General features: G+C 36.1%; 2 protein-coding genes across 2 annotated transcripts; one reads left to right on the top strand and one right to left on the bottom strand.

Moving 5' to 3' along the window:
* Window positions 1-427: 427 nt before the first annotated feature.
* On the top strand, window positions 428-4441 carry LOC140771163 (eukaryotic translation initiation factor 5-like). The gene is made up of 2 exons (XM_073112593.1): window positions 428-586; window positions 2426-4441. Exon 2 carries the CDS (start codon window positions 2783-2785, stop codon window positions 4160-4162), a length of 1380 nt encoding a protein of 459 aa, XP_072968694.1. The 5' UTR covers window positions 428-586; window positions 2426-2782; the 3' UTR covers window positions 4163-4441.
* A 770-nt stretch (window positions 4442-5211) lies between these two features.
* Window positions 5212-11601, bottom strand: LOC140771162 (ATP synthase subunit beta, mitochondrial-like). Its single transcript, XM_073112592.1, has 9 exons — window positions 10988-11601; window positions 10446-10521; window positions 10238-10326; window positions 10002-10119; window positions 9825-9928; window positions 9568-9726; window positions 9254-9478; window positions 8876-9187; window positions 5212-5570 (listed from the first exon to the last, which is right to left on the bottom strand). The coding sequence occupies exons 1-9, from the start codon at window positions 11465-11467 to the stop codon at window positions 5457-5459; spliced, it is 1677 nt and encodes a 558-aa protein (XP_072968693.1). The 5' UTR covers window positions 11468-11601; the 3' UTR covers window positions 5212-5456.
* Window positions 11602-17655: the final 6054 nt, after the last annotated feature.

Below are 17655 nucleotides of genomic sequence, written 5' to 3'. Positions count from 1 at the left end.
GAAGAGAGGAAATTAAATAGATTCTTCCAGTAATCTCTGGCATAACATCAATCCAGAAAGGCAATTCTTATTACACTTAAAAGCTGTGATGCAAACTTCACTATGAATATTGAATAGAAGAACATCTTTATACATTATAGCTAGGATAACTTCAGGCTCCAGGCAAGCTTAGATGTCGCTCATGACCAGCTCGGACTCGAGCGGGCTTCAAGGATGGTCCAGCCCAACAAACATCGTTGGGCCCACGTAAGCGTAAACAAAGTGGGGCCCAACCCAACCACCAATCCGACGACTACATTGGGAAGTGGTGGTGTCTATGGGCGGATGCCAATCCACCAGCACCGCCTTGGAAACCTACAGGGAGGGCAAAGATGTAATTTCCCTGGAAAAAGAAGGGTAAATGCGTCAACCGTTGGTGCCCTAAATCGTAATCCTTGAAACGAAGGAAGGGCTTCCTACCCCCTTTCTCTTTTTCCTCTCGTATAAATACCCCGATCTCGCTAGCAATTCCCCACAAATTTCCAGAGAACGGAAGAGCGTTTTGCAGTTTGCGGCTTAGAAGTTCTCCTCCGCGATCTCATCAAAGGTGAAATTTCTCATCTCCGTCTCTCTCCCTAATCGGTTTGGAGTTCTTTTAATCGGTTATCCCATAAATGTTGGTATTGTTGCATGGAGTTTTTATTTGGGTATCATCGGATCGGATCTGTGATGATTCGTTTTCTTTTTTATTTCCTTTTTTTTTAATTTTGTTTGATACGGTGTCGTCAGGGTTGATCTTTGTACAATTTTTTTTTCTGGTGGTTAGATCGGAGGTCGATGATTCTTTGTTTATTATTTCTTCTGTGTAATTGAAGTTTGAAGTGGAGTTTGGCTTTGCATGAACATGAGGGCTTAACTTTCCTAGTCATTAGAGTTTAAAGGCATTGATAAATTTAACTACTCGTCGATTTTGTTGGATTTCAATGATGAGAATACATGCTGGAATCTGCTATCATTTGTTCGAGTTCTATTCTTGTTTTACGATAGATTTTTCTTGTCACTGTTTGTGTTCCAAAGTTATTTTGTAATTCGATATAAACATGAGCATGAATTAGTTCTATCTGCGTATTATTCTCCATTCAGGTAGGTCTCTGAGGAAGCTGATGACAGTTAATATGAAGTGTTGGTCTATTGCTACTTCTTTATATTCTATGTACCATATACTTTTTAGAGGTTTAGCCATTGTTAGATTTGGTGTGAAAGATCAACTTTATCTGGCATTTATTTCTGCTGGCAATTCACTTAGGCATGATGATTGAATATAATTATTTACAGATATTATAACTTGTACTTAAAAATTCAACATTGGGTACAACCTGGATAATGCCTGGATGGAGCCCTTCTCCTGTGATGAAAACAACAATTGGAAATGGTTAGGTATTGAGCAATGCCCAAGAAGAACCTTGCTACTATGTAATAGGCCCTTGGATTGAGAATAATAAGTGAAATTGTTGTTAATATTTCATATGCTGCTAAACAAAAGGAGGAATAACCTAAGGAGGAGTTCAAGAGTCGAGTCTGATTCACTATGGTTAGGGAATGATTGACCAAGACATTCTAGAATGTTAATAACTTTTGGAATGACAATTACAGAATCAAGGCATCACAGAATGCTTTGAAGATATAAGTAATGACTTAGAAAATATTATTTGAGTTCAGTATTGTGATTTACTTTAGCCAATATGAAAAGTTCTCATTTCACAAGTTCATATACAGTGGGAACATGTCTTCATGTAAAACAATATTAGTGTGACAATTGATGAATTGCTTGCTGAGGAGAAATTAGTTATTAGTGAAAAAAGATAACAGTATTTTTTTTTGTACTGCTTCCATGAGCTTAATTTTGCTTTTTTATTTCATTTGCCTTCTTCGTTGTTATTCCTGAAATGGTGGTCACCATCTAGATCTACTATTTTTGTGGTTTAGTGTTTGATGCTCTAATAGTCTAATATATATATAAAGAGGTAATATGTTGTGATCTCGTTTTTCTTCTTTTTTTCCTTGCTCTGCTCCAGTCGCCTGGTCAGTGGCATGGTGAGTTGCTTCTGAGCAGTAACCTAATAGGAAGAATGCTTGTGTTTGGTAAAGTGAATGTTGTTTACCAAACAGTCAAGGTGTTAGCTAATGTATCATCCCTTGCTTCATGAAGTCATGAAGAGAGCTAGGAGCTTTCTTTAGCTAATATTAATATTCCCTGTCAGAGTGAGAAATGACTTCTTCATGAGGTTATTTTATTTACAGGATACATCAAGATGATCAATATGCTTTTCTTACAGTAATGTAACTTGTTATAATAGTTTGTGTGAAAAATCAGTTATTCTGCTTATAGCCAATAATTTAGTAGTTTCCTCCTCTTTAATCACATATTACCTGTGTTCTGATTCAGGAAGTTCACATTTCAAGTCTTCTTGTTGCACCTTGCCAAGGTGAAGGGCGTTAAGCTTGAAGTTTCTTTTATGTCTGGACAAGTCTCTGTCTATTTGGGATCAGTTGGATTGCTTGGAGAATACTCTCCTTTATCAACAAAAAGGCACGGGCTCTCATTCGAGAGTTTTGGCTGCATGCATCACAAGCCTCTTTGGCATTTTAGAGAAAGGGTTGGTTGCTGCTGTAACCGACCTCTTGTCTTCGCAGAATATCAGACTGGTGTTCTTGAAAACGACAATACTTTTGCTTCTGGTTATTGCTAGCGCTTATATCCTTAGCATCTCTTGATTGAAAAAAAAAAGAAAACTTTGACCTCATGGCGCTGCAAAATATTGGTGCTTCAAACAGCGATGATGCCTTCTATAGGTACAAGATGCCCAAGATGATAACTAAAATAGAAGGACGGGGGAATGGCATCAAGACTAACGTTGTGAACATGGTGGATATAGCAAAGGCACTTGCCAGGCCTGCTTCCTACACCACAAAGTATTTTGGTTGCGAGCTTGGGGCACAGTCCAAATTTGATGAAAAGACTGGGATTTCCTTGGTAAATGGGGCCCATGATACTGCTAAGCTGGCTGGTCTTCTTGAAAATTTCATCAAGAAGTATGTGCAGTGTTATGGATGTGGAAACCCTGAGACCGAGATTATCATCACCAAGACACAAATGATCACACTGAAATGTGCTGCCTGTGGCTTTTTATCTGACGTTGATATGAGGGACAAGCTGACAACATTCATCCTGAAGAACCCACCTGAACAGAAGAAAGGAGGAAAAGAGAAGAAGGCATTAAGAAGGGCAGAGAAGGAGCGATTAAAGGAAGGAGATGCTGCTGATGAGGAGCAGAAGAAGTTGAAGAAGGAAGCAAAGAAGAAAGGTGTCACTACAAAGGATGGCACTTCTGCAAAGGCTGCAGCTGTGAAGAAGAAAGCTAGTGGTGGCTCTGATGAAGATCGTTCAACTTCACCTGGTGGGAGTCAGAATGGCGATAATGGTGTTGCAGATAATGACGATGATGATGACATCCAGTGGCAGACAGATACATCATTGGAGGCTGCAAAACAGCGAATTCAAGAACAACTGAGTGCTGTAACTGCAGAGATGGTAATGCTCTCAACTAGTGAGCATGAACAGGAAAAGAAAAAGGAGGCGGCAAAGAAAGAGGTACCTACTAATGGGACCACAAAGTCCCAAGAAAAATCTGGTGCTGGACAAAATGGTGTTAAAGCTAATACTTTTGTTAAACTGGTTGAGGAGATTAAGGCTAATTTGAAAAAGGGTTGCAAGCCGAGTGAAGTCCAGAGTGTTCTGAATTCTGTAGCTCAACCTCCTCAGGAAGTGATGAATGCCCTGTTTGAGGCACTCTTTGGTGGTGCTGGCAAAGGATTCGCAAAGGAGGTGGGCAAGAAAAAGAACTATCTTGCTGCTGCCGTGCAAGATGAAGGATCTCAGAAGCTCCTGCTCCAAGCTATTGAATCTTTCTGTAGCAAATGCAGTGCAGATGCTATGAAGGAGGTGGCACTTGTTCTCAAGGCCCTTTACGATGGAGATGTGCTTGAGGAAGAAAACATAGTTCAGTGGTACAATGAAGGTGCAGCAAGTGGCAAAAATGGCAAAAGCACTCAGGTCTTGAAGAATGCAAAACCTTTTGTCGAATGGCTGCAGAGCGCTGAGTCTGAGTCAGAGGAAGAGTGAAGTATCTGCCGTCGTCCTGGACTGTCAGATTATTACTGTGTTTCTACGACATTAGTGGATATATATCTGTACTGGTCTGCATGCTTTTAGTAAGTAGTATGTGTGAGTTTTATTTAGTTGGGAGTGTTCTTGTTATCGTCGGTTCTACATTTTAAGGTTGTGGGTAGTAAGCGCTAAGTGAGTTTATCCTTTCGACTTGGCATGTGTCTTCTGTTGTTGAATGAACTCGAAATACTGAACACTTTAAATAAATATTTGCATATTAGTTGAAATATTCCAGTATTATGCTGTTCATCCGATTACTGCTATTGCTAATACTGTTGGCAATTTTATGCAGAGACGAATTTTGTGTGGCTCGAATGGCAGAAGCCGCAGCCTTCAAGATTACATAATTTACATGAAATGTAAGACTTCTGTTGTAAAATTGCAGATGTAAGTGTAATATCTTTGGTAAGTTATTTGTTACAAGATACCTGCAAATTCTTCCCTGCGGATGAAATAAGCATTAGGCAGTAGTGGGAAGGACTTTTACTAGTACAGGATCTGGGAGGATTACCTGTAGCCTGTAGGCAGTCTCATCCTCATTATATTATATGAACTCCTGGTTAGTCTTCTATCATTTGTACCAAGGGTTTTGCTGGGCAATTATAATTTTATCATATGCAAACTCAGACCACTAGACGAGGGTTCAGGGAATACATGACATAGGCAATTCTAATTTTAGAACTCAGGCTTCATATTGAGGCTGTGTTTAGGCTCGTTACATCTCGAAAGAATTAAGTTCACTTGTAAGAAACCGGACACGATGGCCAACCTAGGACGCGTAACACTGACATCGGGCATCTCATTTTGACTAAAGATTGTCCACCCACCATTTAAAACCTTGCAACGAACTATTAGTTGCAAGATCATGCTAAGAATCCAGGGTTAAGTTTCAACCACATCATTTAGTTTCCAAATTTCCAATGCAGAATTAAGGAAGTAAACAATTTCCAACTCTACAATGGATCAGACTACAGAAATACTCCAAACATAAAACACGGAATATGTAGTTTTGAAGTGCTTGTCATCTTGATGCAACAAGTTAAACAAATCCCAAATTATTTATTGGGTAACAGGAACTCCTCAGAGCAAGCACTTGCTCTTATGCTAAAAGCAAAAAAGTTCGGAGACAACTGATGGAGGAAAGTGAAAATCATTATAGAAAGAAAAGCCGGCGTGAAAATGGAACTAGCAGGATACAGGTATCATCACCTGCGTGATATAAATTATTGTTTAAAGAAAAAGATCTTTATCACGTTGCAGATTCCTTTGCAATCTTCTCGGCCTTGGCAATGACTTCCTCTATTCCTCCGACCATGTAAAATGACTGCTCCGAGAGGTCATCATACTTCCCATCCAAAACGCCCTGGCATTATCAGAGAGAAATGTTTAAGAACAATAACCAAGGAAACTCTGACAGCAACCACAACAAGTTGCAATAACACGGGGAAAAAAATATATTACAAAAAGAATAACAAAATCCGATCTGTTGATATAAGCACATAATGTTATAACGTTACAGGCTTCTGATCATCACTAAGCCTGTTGTGTAAGCAAAGAGAGCAGATAAGAGAACTGTTTTAACTAAACTACAAGATGCTTGTCCTGAATTAGACTTTTTAGCTAGTAATGTAAATATCAACTATTTATTCTCGCAATTCTAGTTGTTTGACTAAACAACTATCGATTGCTCTCTGATAATAAAATCGCCTTATCATTTATAAGAAATTTGATTAGTATAATCCCATAATACTATTTATGGAGTGCAATTTGGGCAGCATTATGGTTGGGGCACCTACTGGTCCAGAGATACAGTCAATTTTACCATGATTCCATAAGAATCAGTAGAAACAAAAAGGACGAGCCTATGAGAGTAGATTGTTGGTAAGGCATACAGAAAGAAAGCCTTTTCAATGAGCTACAAAAACCAAGCACATTATAATAAAAATTTAGATGATTGCTACAAAAACATTATATAGGCTTCAGAAATACAAGAAACTTAATATAACAAGAACTCCGCCAAATTGAACGCCTGTCAAATGGTTGGGTCATCTAATGGCCCACTTAATATGGGCCGTTTCCCAAAGTGCCTATGAATTCCAGTAAAACAAAAGCAGACTTAAGAAGTAAGAAAACTAAAACTCTGAAAGATCTGAGGAAGAAGCAAAAGAAAAAAAAAACTTTTATAAGGAATTACAATTTGCAGTATATTAAGATAAAAACTTCTTTTATTGCTGAAATACACTATAGATATGAGAAAATTCAGAACCTGAAATTACAACAATTAATCAAATAAAAGGCCAATTACAGATATAACATGTATAAAATATTTAATAGTAGTTAAACCAATCATCAGATTGATTCCAAACAGGAAAAAAAATAGCTACAGTCCAAGGAGAACAAAAGGAAAGAAGCAGCAGTCAGATGACTATAGGAAGCCTTATTATCAGCACAGAACATCAGAGTAGTGAATGACTAACATCATTCTCATCGCAGCCTCTAAAAAAACCAAATTTCAGGGTAAAGGGAAGAAACTCCAAGTTCCTCAAGGGAACACGATGATGATGGTGATGATAGTGATAACAATAACAATGAAAGAAGACTGCTAAACCTCTTCATAAGTTTCTAGTCGTAACTATATATCATACAGAAGGCAAGGGAGGGATTAAAGTTCTCCACTATTATATTGGCCTGTAAAACTAAGATAAGAAGTTGAACTGCCTATTAACACCAAGCAGGCATATATGACTATGGAGGTTTACCCATAAAAATCATCACTATCCACCAGGTAATCCAGAGGTTCCATTTGTCGAAAGATAGTATATTGATTGGTTAGTTAGCTACAGATAGTATGTTAATTGGTTAGTTAGCTACTTATTCCTCTGCATATCAAATTTTTTCCCTTCTACTTTGTTTCTCATAATTTGCAAGTAGTTCTAATGTTATAATTTAGAATTGCCATTTAAATAAATCAATCTTGATTTGATCTAAAAAGTGAAAAAGATTGATCCTTCCATTCCTAAAATAAATGAAATCAAAACCTTACTGAGTGAAGACTTGATTTCATTTCTGAAAACTATATTTTGTGTTACATAAAGTTTGAGAAATTGTAGTGAAATTTAATGATCTAACAGCCCTAAACAAATCCCTAAAAGAAGATAAATCTAAATTTAGCGTCTGGTTGCATCATTCAAGGGGAACACAAAATAAGATGAGGGACTAGGGGATATCAGCCTTCCATGTGCAATAGCATTGCAAAAGTGATGCACATAACACATTTTGCTGGAACCAGGATTTGAGAACAGAAAATTTTCTTGCTATTATATGTCTCCAAAATTTAATATGGAGTATGTAGGGTAGAAGTCTAATGTTCTAAAGGGTCAAGTATGGAAATTCATTATACTCCCAAAGACTAATAATACATGAATTTTCCAAGGCTAATATTTCCAATGAAAATGGCTTTCTGCAAAAAAAAAAAAAAATGATAAGAAGAGGATAAACTAGCCACCTATCGTATAACTATCATGTGCGACTTCACGACTACGAAACTTGAGTTTAAAATAGATATCTTGGGCTTTCTACAATAGATAGAGCCTTAAAATTCTATCATTTCGTCAATTACAGTTTACTAGCAGCAATGAAGTAGAGGAAGAAAAGAATAATAAGAGCATAATTTATGGTGGGACAATAATAAGAGCATAGTATACATGGTCAGACAGCAAAAAGGTTTGAACTATGAACAGAAGATCTGGAGTGGGTGAAAGTACTAACGAACTGAAATGGAAGAAATGGTAGGCAATATATACCTCTCATGTTACAGTCAGCAATTGTGCCTTCAGTTTCACAAGCTTCATCAAAAAAAGGGTGGTGATTATGTGTAGAATACTAGAATGTTCTTTCATTTAACAACAAAAAAGGGATATCGGAACCAAAAATTGTTCTCCCAATATGTTATCATTCTGGTCAAAAAGGTAAAGCAAGTGATACAAGATGGTGCGCTATCCTAAGTGAAGCAGCACATACCCTATAAAGCACAGAAAAGAATTGAAAGAATAGAACTCTGAGCAAACTAAATACAGCAACTGACTTCTCTATGCTCGAACAGAACTATTCTCCATCTAGTAACACATTAGATTGCTTCAGTCGTAGAGTTTAAATACGGAAGAACATACTCCCATGAATATTGTTTAACAATATAATGAACCTCACTGAAGTAGCACGAGTATAAGATTGAACATGGCTTTGGCTGATGTTCAATTTTCGGACGATCGGCAAATAAATATAATATGAGCAACCAAACTAGTTAAACCCTCAAACTGAAATAAGTTCTAAAAATAAAGTAACTCTATCTCCTCATCAAGCTTCATCGTCCTGTCTTTTAGAATGTGCTTGGTTATGCTTGGTTACAACAATAGTGCAAGAGTCCTGTGGCAAGGTTCCCCACATTCTTATAATTAACTTACTGCGAACCTCTATTTTGCGAAACAAGTCAAATCAAGTGAACTCAAACAGCTCATAGATTCATTTCAGAGAAAAAAAGCCAAAAGATAGAATAACTAGTGTAGTCATCACTAAACTATAATATACTAATAGCCATTAATAACAGATGCAAACTTACAATTTAAGAACAAAAACTACAGATTAGAGTTTCATAGAAGTGACTATACTAACCTGGAAGCTGTTCACACTCTCTTTCAATTCAACATACTTTCCTGGTGCACCCGTGAAAACTTCCGCAACATGGAATGGCTGGCTAAGGAACCGCTGGATCTTTCTAGCACGAGCAACAGTCAATTTATCATCTTCACTGAGCTCATCCATTCCCAAAATGGCAATAATATCCTGGAGATTCTTGTAGTTCTGAAGAACTTTCTGAACACCACGAGCAGTGTTATAATGTTCTTCCCCAAGTACATGGGGGGAAAGCATTCTAGATGTAGAGTCGAGGGGATCGACAGCAGGATAGATACCGAGCTCAGAGATCTACAAAGAAGCCATCAGAATTTACAATTTTCAATAGTATTTTCAAATATATCTAGGTAAACAAACCTGTCTTGACAACACAGTCGTAGCGTCAAGATGGGCAAATGTAGTAGCAGGTGCTGGATCTGTCAAGTCATCAGCAGGCACATAAATAGCTTGGACAGATGTAATAGAGCCCTTCTTTGTTGTGGTGATACGCTCTTGCAGTCCTCCAAGATCAGTAGCAAGGGTTGGTTGGTAACCCACAGCAGATGGGATACGTCCAAGCAAGGCAGACACTTCAGAATTTGCCTGTAATCCATAGAAATTTGAACAAAACTAAAGAACAACCTTTCAATAGCAACCATAAACCTTCAGTGAAAAAATATTGAAACCCTGACCTGTGTAAACCTGAAGATATTGTCAATAAAGAGGAGCACATCTTGGCCTTCAGCATCACGGAAGTGCTCAGCAACTGTCAGGCCAGTCAACCCGACACGTGCACGAGCACCAGGAGGCTCATTCATCTGCCCGTACACAAGGGCACACTTGCTCTCACTCTGCCCAATAAATTCATCAAGTGAGAAAAAGAAGCTACCAATGGAAAACCAATTCAACCTGTGAAAATAAGCACAATGAACAGAACACTATCATCTACCTGCTTGTCTCCAAGCTTAATAACACCACTTTCAATCATTTCCCTGTACAAATCGTTGCCCTCACGAGTTCTTTCTCCAACACCAGCAAAGACAGAGAAACCACCTGAGATGAGAAATTAAATCAATGACAGAAAAATAAATCATGGAACTATGGATCAGGTCTCAATAAGACTAACCATGAGCTTTAGCGACATTGTTGATCAACTCCATGATAAGGACAGTTTTCCCTACACCAGCACCACCGAAAAGCCCAATCTTTCCACCCCTTTGATAAGGCGCAAGAAGATCCACAACCTGTTGGAAGTAGTAAAACTCATTACAAACTAAAATCCACAACCGTCTCATCTGACGACAAACCACAAGGAATATCAAGTATACCAGAACAAGTTCAAGAGAATGGAAATGAGGTTACCTTGATTCCAGTAACAAGAATTTGTTGTTCCGTTGCTTGCTCAACAAAAGCAGGAGCTTCACGATGGATGGGAAGGAAGTGACTCGTCTCTAACAATGTGAAGGACCACAAACATCAAAATAGAACTTAACAATAAAATATGATGACTAGATCAAAATACTGCTTTTAATTGACTGACGTAAATCTGAATCTGATCAAGCAAACTTACTTATGTCACCCTTCTCATCGATTGGCTCACCAATAACATTCATAATGCGTCCAAGGGTTGCCCTACCAACAGGAACCTAGCAAACAATGCAGGTAAACAACATAAATTATGAGCGTACATCTCAAAATCCTAACATATAACAGAGGAGTGCCAATATATCCTAACAAATTACCACAGGAGGACAAAAAATCCCATACATTTCTAGCATTTATCATGTTGGCGGCACCGTACATACAGAAGAACATAAGAGGCCTATAATACAATTTCAGAATAGGTCAAAAAAATCAGATATTCTAGAAACCCACTACAAGAAAGCACATATATCTACATAAGGTGATGAGGGAGATCGGAATAGGAGATACACAGCTGCCTCCAACCAAAAAGATCTAGCCTTTAACATGAAAACCACTCATCTTCAAATAAGTTTATCAATACTAAGATCTAAATGCATCATCAACTGCACACATACTACATTCAAAGACGCAGATAGATAAAAGAAAAACTAAAATCTAAACGAAAACGAGAGAGGTAAGCATCCGTACAGTGATGGGAGACCCCGTGTTCAGAACCCTCTGCCCGCGGACGAGCCCCTCCGTCCCATCCATGGCGATGGTCCTCACCATGTTCTCACCAAGATGCTGCGCTACCTCCAACACCAACCGGATCGAGTTGTCGAGCACCTCCAAGGCCGTCAAGATCGGCGGCAGCCCCTCGTCGAACCGCACATCTACGACGGCCCCGATAACCTGGCACACCTGCCCGATCGCGCCGGCGCCGGTGAATTCATCGGTGATCTTTCCGCTCGGCCCACCCGCGGCGGTGGATTTCGACGGCGGGGACGGGGCGGCGGCCGCTGCGGCGGAGGTGGCGTACTCGAGGGCGCGGGAGAGGAGGAATCCGGTGGGGGAGGGGCGGGAGAGCGGGGAAGGGGAGGGGGTCCGGTGGCCGGAGAAGGCGCCGGCGGGGGAGCGACGGCGGGAGGCGGAGCGGAGGAGGGAGGAGAGGACCCGGCGGGAGGCCATGGCCGGATCGGGAGGAGGGGATGTAGGGTCTGGGGTTTGGTGCTCAGTTGCGGCTAGGGCTGCAACCGGTGAGAGAACTCCGCATGAGAGGAGGGGTTGAAGACAGAGAAGTGGAGTGGATGTCAACGGTGTATGTGATTTGAGCCTTTTGACAGCGTGTCGAGTCCAATTATTTCCCCCAGGGATTTGGGGGGGTTTTTTTTATGGAGAAAAAAATGGAAAATAAATTTAAATTTAAATTTAAATTTAAATATTATTTCATTTTATAATTGTTATATTATCTTCTCATGATTAAATTTTTTAATTCGGGGTTAAAATTTAATTTGACTTAATTCACCGTACCGTAATTCACACAATACATAAATACCATCACAAATAGCATTATTGATAAACATTTTGAATCCAAATACTTTTACTACAAAATAACTCTAACATTACTAAGTCTATTATAGTCATAATACAAAAGAGATATTCCCATTGTACTATGACATCACAATAAATATTGGATAGCTTTTTTTATCTTCTAAAAAAATTATAGCTTTTAAAATTATTTTAAATAATTTATGAATGTTAAGAATCAGATTAATTTGGACGAAAGAAAATTATAATATATTTATGGGTGGTATACTCGTGAGTTAGGGTTTCAATAGTTTTGGTTTCATATGAATCTCAGGGTAAAAATTTAAAAATAAAAGAGTGAAGGAAGGTATTCTGCCTACTTCTACGAAGATAAAGATAATTTAACGGTTATAATAAAAGATAAAAATGAGATAATAAAATGATCAATTTCAGGATGATAATTAACAAATGTTCACTTATGAGTTAAAGCCTTAGCGAATTAAATCCACATACGAATAATATATTTTATTTAATATTTAAAGTAATAAGATAAATTAACTAACTAACTCAATTTGAGTGACTTAACTAACGCAGTCCGATCGTAACAATGCTAGGTAAAATAGTATTTCTAAATCCACATTTAGTTTCAATCATAATTATTTAGATTTAATTATTAGAATTAATGTAAAATTATTGAGAGAACTATATAATTATCAAAATTAGTTAGATTTAATTATCATGAAATTTGTATTTATTTAAGAAAAATCAGTCATTGAAATTATTTTGTTATCTCTACTAATAGCATCTGCAGTTACAGTTCATTTAGAAGTTCAAAACGTAAAATAATTTTTATTTAGTAGATAAAACAATTTTTCGAGAGTAAAATATAGAGAAATTGATTAAAAAAACTTTTCATTTAGTAGATAAAACAATTATCCAAAGTTCAAGAGTAAAATATAAAGAAATTGATTAAAAAAAACACTTTGCATTTTGCTTTCGTTATTGTTTGCACCCTATTATAGATGATTTATCATTTGAGCCCTGCATTTTAGGTTTATGTTACGAACCGGCCTAATCTGATCCGCAACGGTTTCAAAACTTAGATCCTAGCTTGATAGCCCTTCAATGGCTAGATGGATGCTAGGGTTAATTTTTGGTGTGAAAGAAAAGAAGTTATTGTGGAAGAGGAAGATTAGAGGCCGACCAAGACTTGAGCGGTGGAAGGAAGGAGGTGGGAGAATGCGCCAATGGCTAGAGTCAAGAGAGAAGAAGATGAGGTTAAAGCCAATTCCAATCTAGATAATAATCTCAATTAGAGTTTCCTCCACATATATATAAAGACTTACCCTAAGAACTCCATAAGTAACATAAAAACATCCCAACAACCCTAACATCCCTAACTTAACCTATACTTTCGCCGCAGTGCGTTCGAACGCACCCGATTGTGTTCGAACACGCCAATTCCATTCTTTGTCGATGCAAACATGATGCAGGCGTTCGAACAGACCTTGGCAAAAAATAGATTTTATTGATTCTACTTACTCAACTAGATAAATAGGCTCATTCCCATGAACCCAATGTCCCGTGTAGAGCCAATATGGATCAAATCGTATTAGTTTAGTCATTAAAAACACTCTAAAAATACTCGATTTATACATCAGATATTCACCTTCCAGTCAAAAATTCGTTCACCAATGTCATAGGGAAACATTTAGAGGGATCAAAGAGTTCTTGCAGTTAGCAGTACCAGCAGCACTAATGATATGGTAAAATATAAGATATATATTTGCATAATTACCACTGTGTCTCTTTTAAAAATGTCATTCAGTTAGTTAAAATTTAATTATAATTTAGAGCCAAAGAAGACTATTTTGTCATGCATAAATCTAATATTATACCTAATACTATAACACAACGAAATATATCTTATTTTATATGAGACAAAAATTATTGATAAATATTTTATATTCTAAATTTAAAAAGGGGTATTTAGTCATTTGCATGTGTTTACTAACCTAAATAATAATTTGTTAGGAATTTTATGTTAAAAATTAATCTAATTCTAAAAGAGTCGAAAAATTTTAGTAGCAATTATAATATTTTACATAATGTAATAGCAATTATGATATTTTGAAAATTTTCTTTGATAATTACGTAAAAATCCCTAAATTATATATAACCAAGCGTGAGCAGTTTAATTTAGGTTTTTTTTTTAAATATAATTGCCACTACATTCTTTGAAATATGTTATAATTGCCGCTAAAATCTGTTGACTCTTTCAAAATTATCATTATAATTAATTTATAGATTGTTATTAGAGTTGACAAATACATATAAATGAATAAAATATCTTCTTTTTTATAGTTTAGAGTGTTAAAAGATTCATAAATATTTTTTTGCCTTACATAATAAAAAAGATATCTTATCTTCTTGTCTGTGATATATATTAATTGGGTAATATCATTCATTAGCTAGCTTTTGAGCCATTTTAAGTAATATAGTAAAGGTAAAATGGTCCTCTAAAATCTAAGTTAATTTGGTTTTAATAGTGATTTATTAAACCCAACATCTATGCGAATTGTTTTAAATGACCCACCTTGGCCTATTAGCAATCCTACACAAAGTTTTTTACTGTTCATACAAACTGGCAAAGCTCAAGTTACAACTTAATTATGGCTTAATTTTGAATGAGTTGACACTAACTACTTGGTAACTTTTAGTTTTTTATACTTGGTGTAGTATTTTGTGATAGAAAAGAATATTCAACATCATTAATCTCCTACTTGCTGTGTATTTTTACCAAATGAGAAAGAATACTAGACTCTCATGTGCTTTGAAAGAAAACAAATGCATTAATCTTAAATTTTGTACAATAATGTTAGATGCAATGTTATGTTCATAATAAAGTATGGTTTTATTAACCCACTAATTATTCTAAAATCTTAAGCCGATAAAAAATACCCTCACTTTTAAGCTCGAGATATTTTTAAGAGACCCACAAGATGAACGGGATTTAAATAAGTAGATAGGTTTTATATTTTTTTCTAAATAACATATGGGTATGACAAATAATTGTAGTCTTAATCTCTATCTAATTAAGCTCAGAGCCTTTAGACCATAAATTTAAGGCCTCTAATGGATGCCTCAGTGTTAACTCAAATCACAGGAGTCAAGTGAAATCGGACCAACATAACTCACTCCAAAGGGCTATTGGACTGAGCCAAATGAGTATAATATTTTTATCAAAGAGTCTGATATCACAGACCCAACATAGAGTTAATTTTCCTTTTCTTTTCAAAGAGTAGATATAATATCTCCATGCCTAATTAAGGCTTTATTTGCAAACTCATTTTAGAGAGAGAAGCTTTGAGAGAGAGAGAAATCTCCTATTAAGATGAAAATATTTAGTTATCTCTAAAAGATCTATTTCACTTTGAATGATAAGAGAAAATCAAAATATAGAACATAAGACACAATCAAACACAACAATTTTAACGTGAAAAAACTCCTTATCAACCAAGGATAAAAAACTACGAATCTCTTCTATGAGATCAAACCAAGCATTATAAAAATAACAGTTACAAAACACTTACAATCCGATTGTTATTTCCCACAATCCTCTTGATGATGCATTACTTGACTCCCCTTAATGCACCGCTTTCTGTGCTTAGTACCCAACCTTGAGATAATGTCGAATTGAATCTTCAATATAGTAGAACTCCAACAAGATAAAACGTTGATCTCCCTAACTCTCCCTTTGAATGATCTCTATTTGAACAAGTTCAAACAAACCTATTGAAAGCTGCTTTAAATGACTTATAAAGCTCTGGAGCAAATCTTGTTCGAAGTTTGTTCAAACAACTTTGAACAATCAAAGTTTATTCGAACAACTTTGAACAAACAACTCAGCATTATTTTTTTAGAACTCTAAAAAAAATCTTGTTCGAACAACTTCGAACAATTGAAGTTTGTTCGAACAACTTCGAATAATTGAAGTTTGTTCAAACAAACTTTGAACAAAATACTTAGCTTTATCTTTTGGAGCTCTCGGGCAAGATTTGCTCAAAGTTTAAACAAGTTTCGAGCAAGCTTCAAACAAACTTTAATCTCTGCCGCACCAACTCCATTTAACTTCCAAACTTCATAGGACATTATGCCACAGATCATACAATAAAAACTAGAGAGTACAATATGAGTAACTTTGTTTAATCACCAATTTGCCAATTATAAAATCTAGCAAAAGAAACTCAATTTGAAAAATCGACTCCTTATTTTCGAGTGCACATTTTCATTGTTCAACTTTAATGCAATAATTTAAGTGTGTATAATTGAGCCAGTCTTGCTATCAGAGATTATCTATGTGTAGTAGTAGTCTGATTAATCATAATTTTGAACATTAATTAGATATCTACAGACCTTTTGCTAAAAGAAAAAAAATAAAAAAGCAAAGAAAACAAGAGTCTCTCGTCTTGCTAAGTTGCATAGAAGTATATGGTCTTAGAATCTGCTCAAAAGCAAACAAGTCAACCTAGAACAACTACTTAGAATCTGCTCAAAAGCAAACAAGTCAACCTAGAACAACTAACTTGGAGCTCTGTCTCAAGCTAAGTTCAAGCTCATTAAGCCATTGTGGCAACCGACTTGTGCCCCAGAGGTGTAACATTCAGTTTGGCTCAGTTTAGCTCGATTTGTCTGATTTAGTCAATCAAACTATGCCAATCTTCTTAGAATTTCAAGTTAATTTTTTCAATACTATTGAGCCAACCACTTGTTACAACAGCTAGGGTCATAACCTTTGCATTGAGGAGTTCACCCGAGGATATGCACTAGTCATAGGAGTAAAAACGGGTCGGATTAACTCCTACCAGACTCGTTATCCGACCCGATTCAGATGAAAAATTTCTATCCGATTCAGACACGGATAGAATTATTAAAAAAAAATCTTGATACGGATTCAGATACGGATTGGATATAATATTCGGATATGGATATCGGATATCTATTTACTCACATATATTTTTGAATGATTTACACTTTTTAGTTTATTTATTTAAATAGTGAATATTGATATTATTACTAATGGTGTGTTATATATTATTCGTAGAGATTAATTTTTCTAATTTTATATGTATTTGACATACAAAAAATTTATTTTTTGTGAAACTCTTAATATTTTTGTGTTAATTATGTCTAAATAAAAAATTATAATTCGTTTAAAATTTGATCAATATCCGTTTAAGATCTGATCCTCTATCCGAAAAATTATCCGTATCTGTTTAGTTAGGATATGGTTTCAAATTTTGCTATTCGTCTAATATCCGTATCTGAATCTGTATCCGGAGTAAAAATATGGATCCGAATATGGATTGAGCACTATCCAGTCCGTATCTAATCCGTTTTCACCCCTAACTAGTTATCTTCGTTTGACTAGTTAAAGTTAAACCAAATTTAATATAAAAATTATAAGAGAAAACGAAAAGATCAAATTACGAATAGCTCGCAAATGAAATGTTAAAAATAAAGTAATAAAAAAAATATAGAGTGTTATTTGAAAATTATTCAAAATCCAACAAACACCTACTATCTTCCTCGGAACTCTCCTATGAGTTGTCAAAAAATATGCCAATGATTGGTGATCGTGTGGTAATAATGCATAGTCCTATGAATATTAAGCTTGTCTTGTCTTATGAAACCAATCTGGAACTACTTTGGTTTAGGTGTCAGAGGTTGTTTGTTGTGCAGCAAACTATGAACTGTTCATTTTCTTTTCTCAATATTCTGCTATTATTCTCTCTGTCAGCTATGTGGTTGGCTGTAGGTTCTTTTTGACCTCACTGTGGCAGCCACTA

Source organism: Typha angustifolia, chromosome 11 (genome assembly GCF_048772165.1).
Source record: "Typha angustifolia cultivar Huaian chromosome 11, ASM4877216v1, whole genome shotgun sequence".
Classification (NCBI taxonomy): Eukaryota; Viridiplantae; Streptophyta; class Magnoliopsida; order Poales; family Typhaceae; genus Typha; species Typha angustifolia.
The sequence above is the reverse complement of the archived record's forward strand: the minus strand, read 5'-3'. Positions and strand labels throughout refer to the sequence as shown.

Excerpts from the sequence above, each read along its gene's own strand:
- LOC140771163 (XM_073112593.1), top strand. The coding sequence starts at position 2,783 with ATGGCGCTGCAAAATATTGGTGCTTCAAACAGCGATGATGCCTTCTAT.
- LOC140771162 (XM_073112592.1), bottom strand. The coding sequence starts at position 11,467 with ATGGCCTCCCGCCGGGTCCTCTCCTCCCTCCTCCGCTCCGCCTCCCGC. Across the intron at positions 10,327-10,445 it reads CGATGAGAAGGGTGACATAA|AGACGAGTCACTTCCTTCCC; the intron begins GTAAGTTTGCTT and ends TCACATTGTTAG. Across the intron at positions 9,188-9,253 it reads CGACTGTGTTGTCAAGACAG|ATCTCTGAGCTCGGTATCTA; the intron begins GTTTGTTTACCT and ends GCTTCTTTGTAG.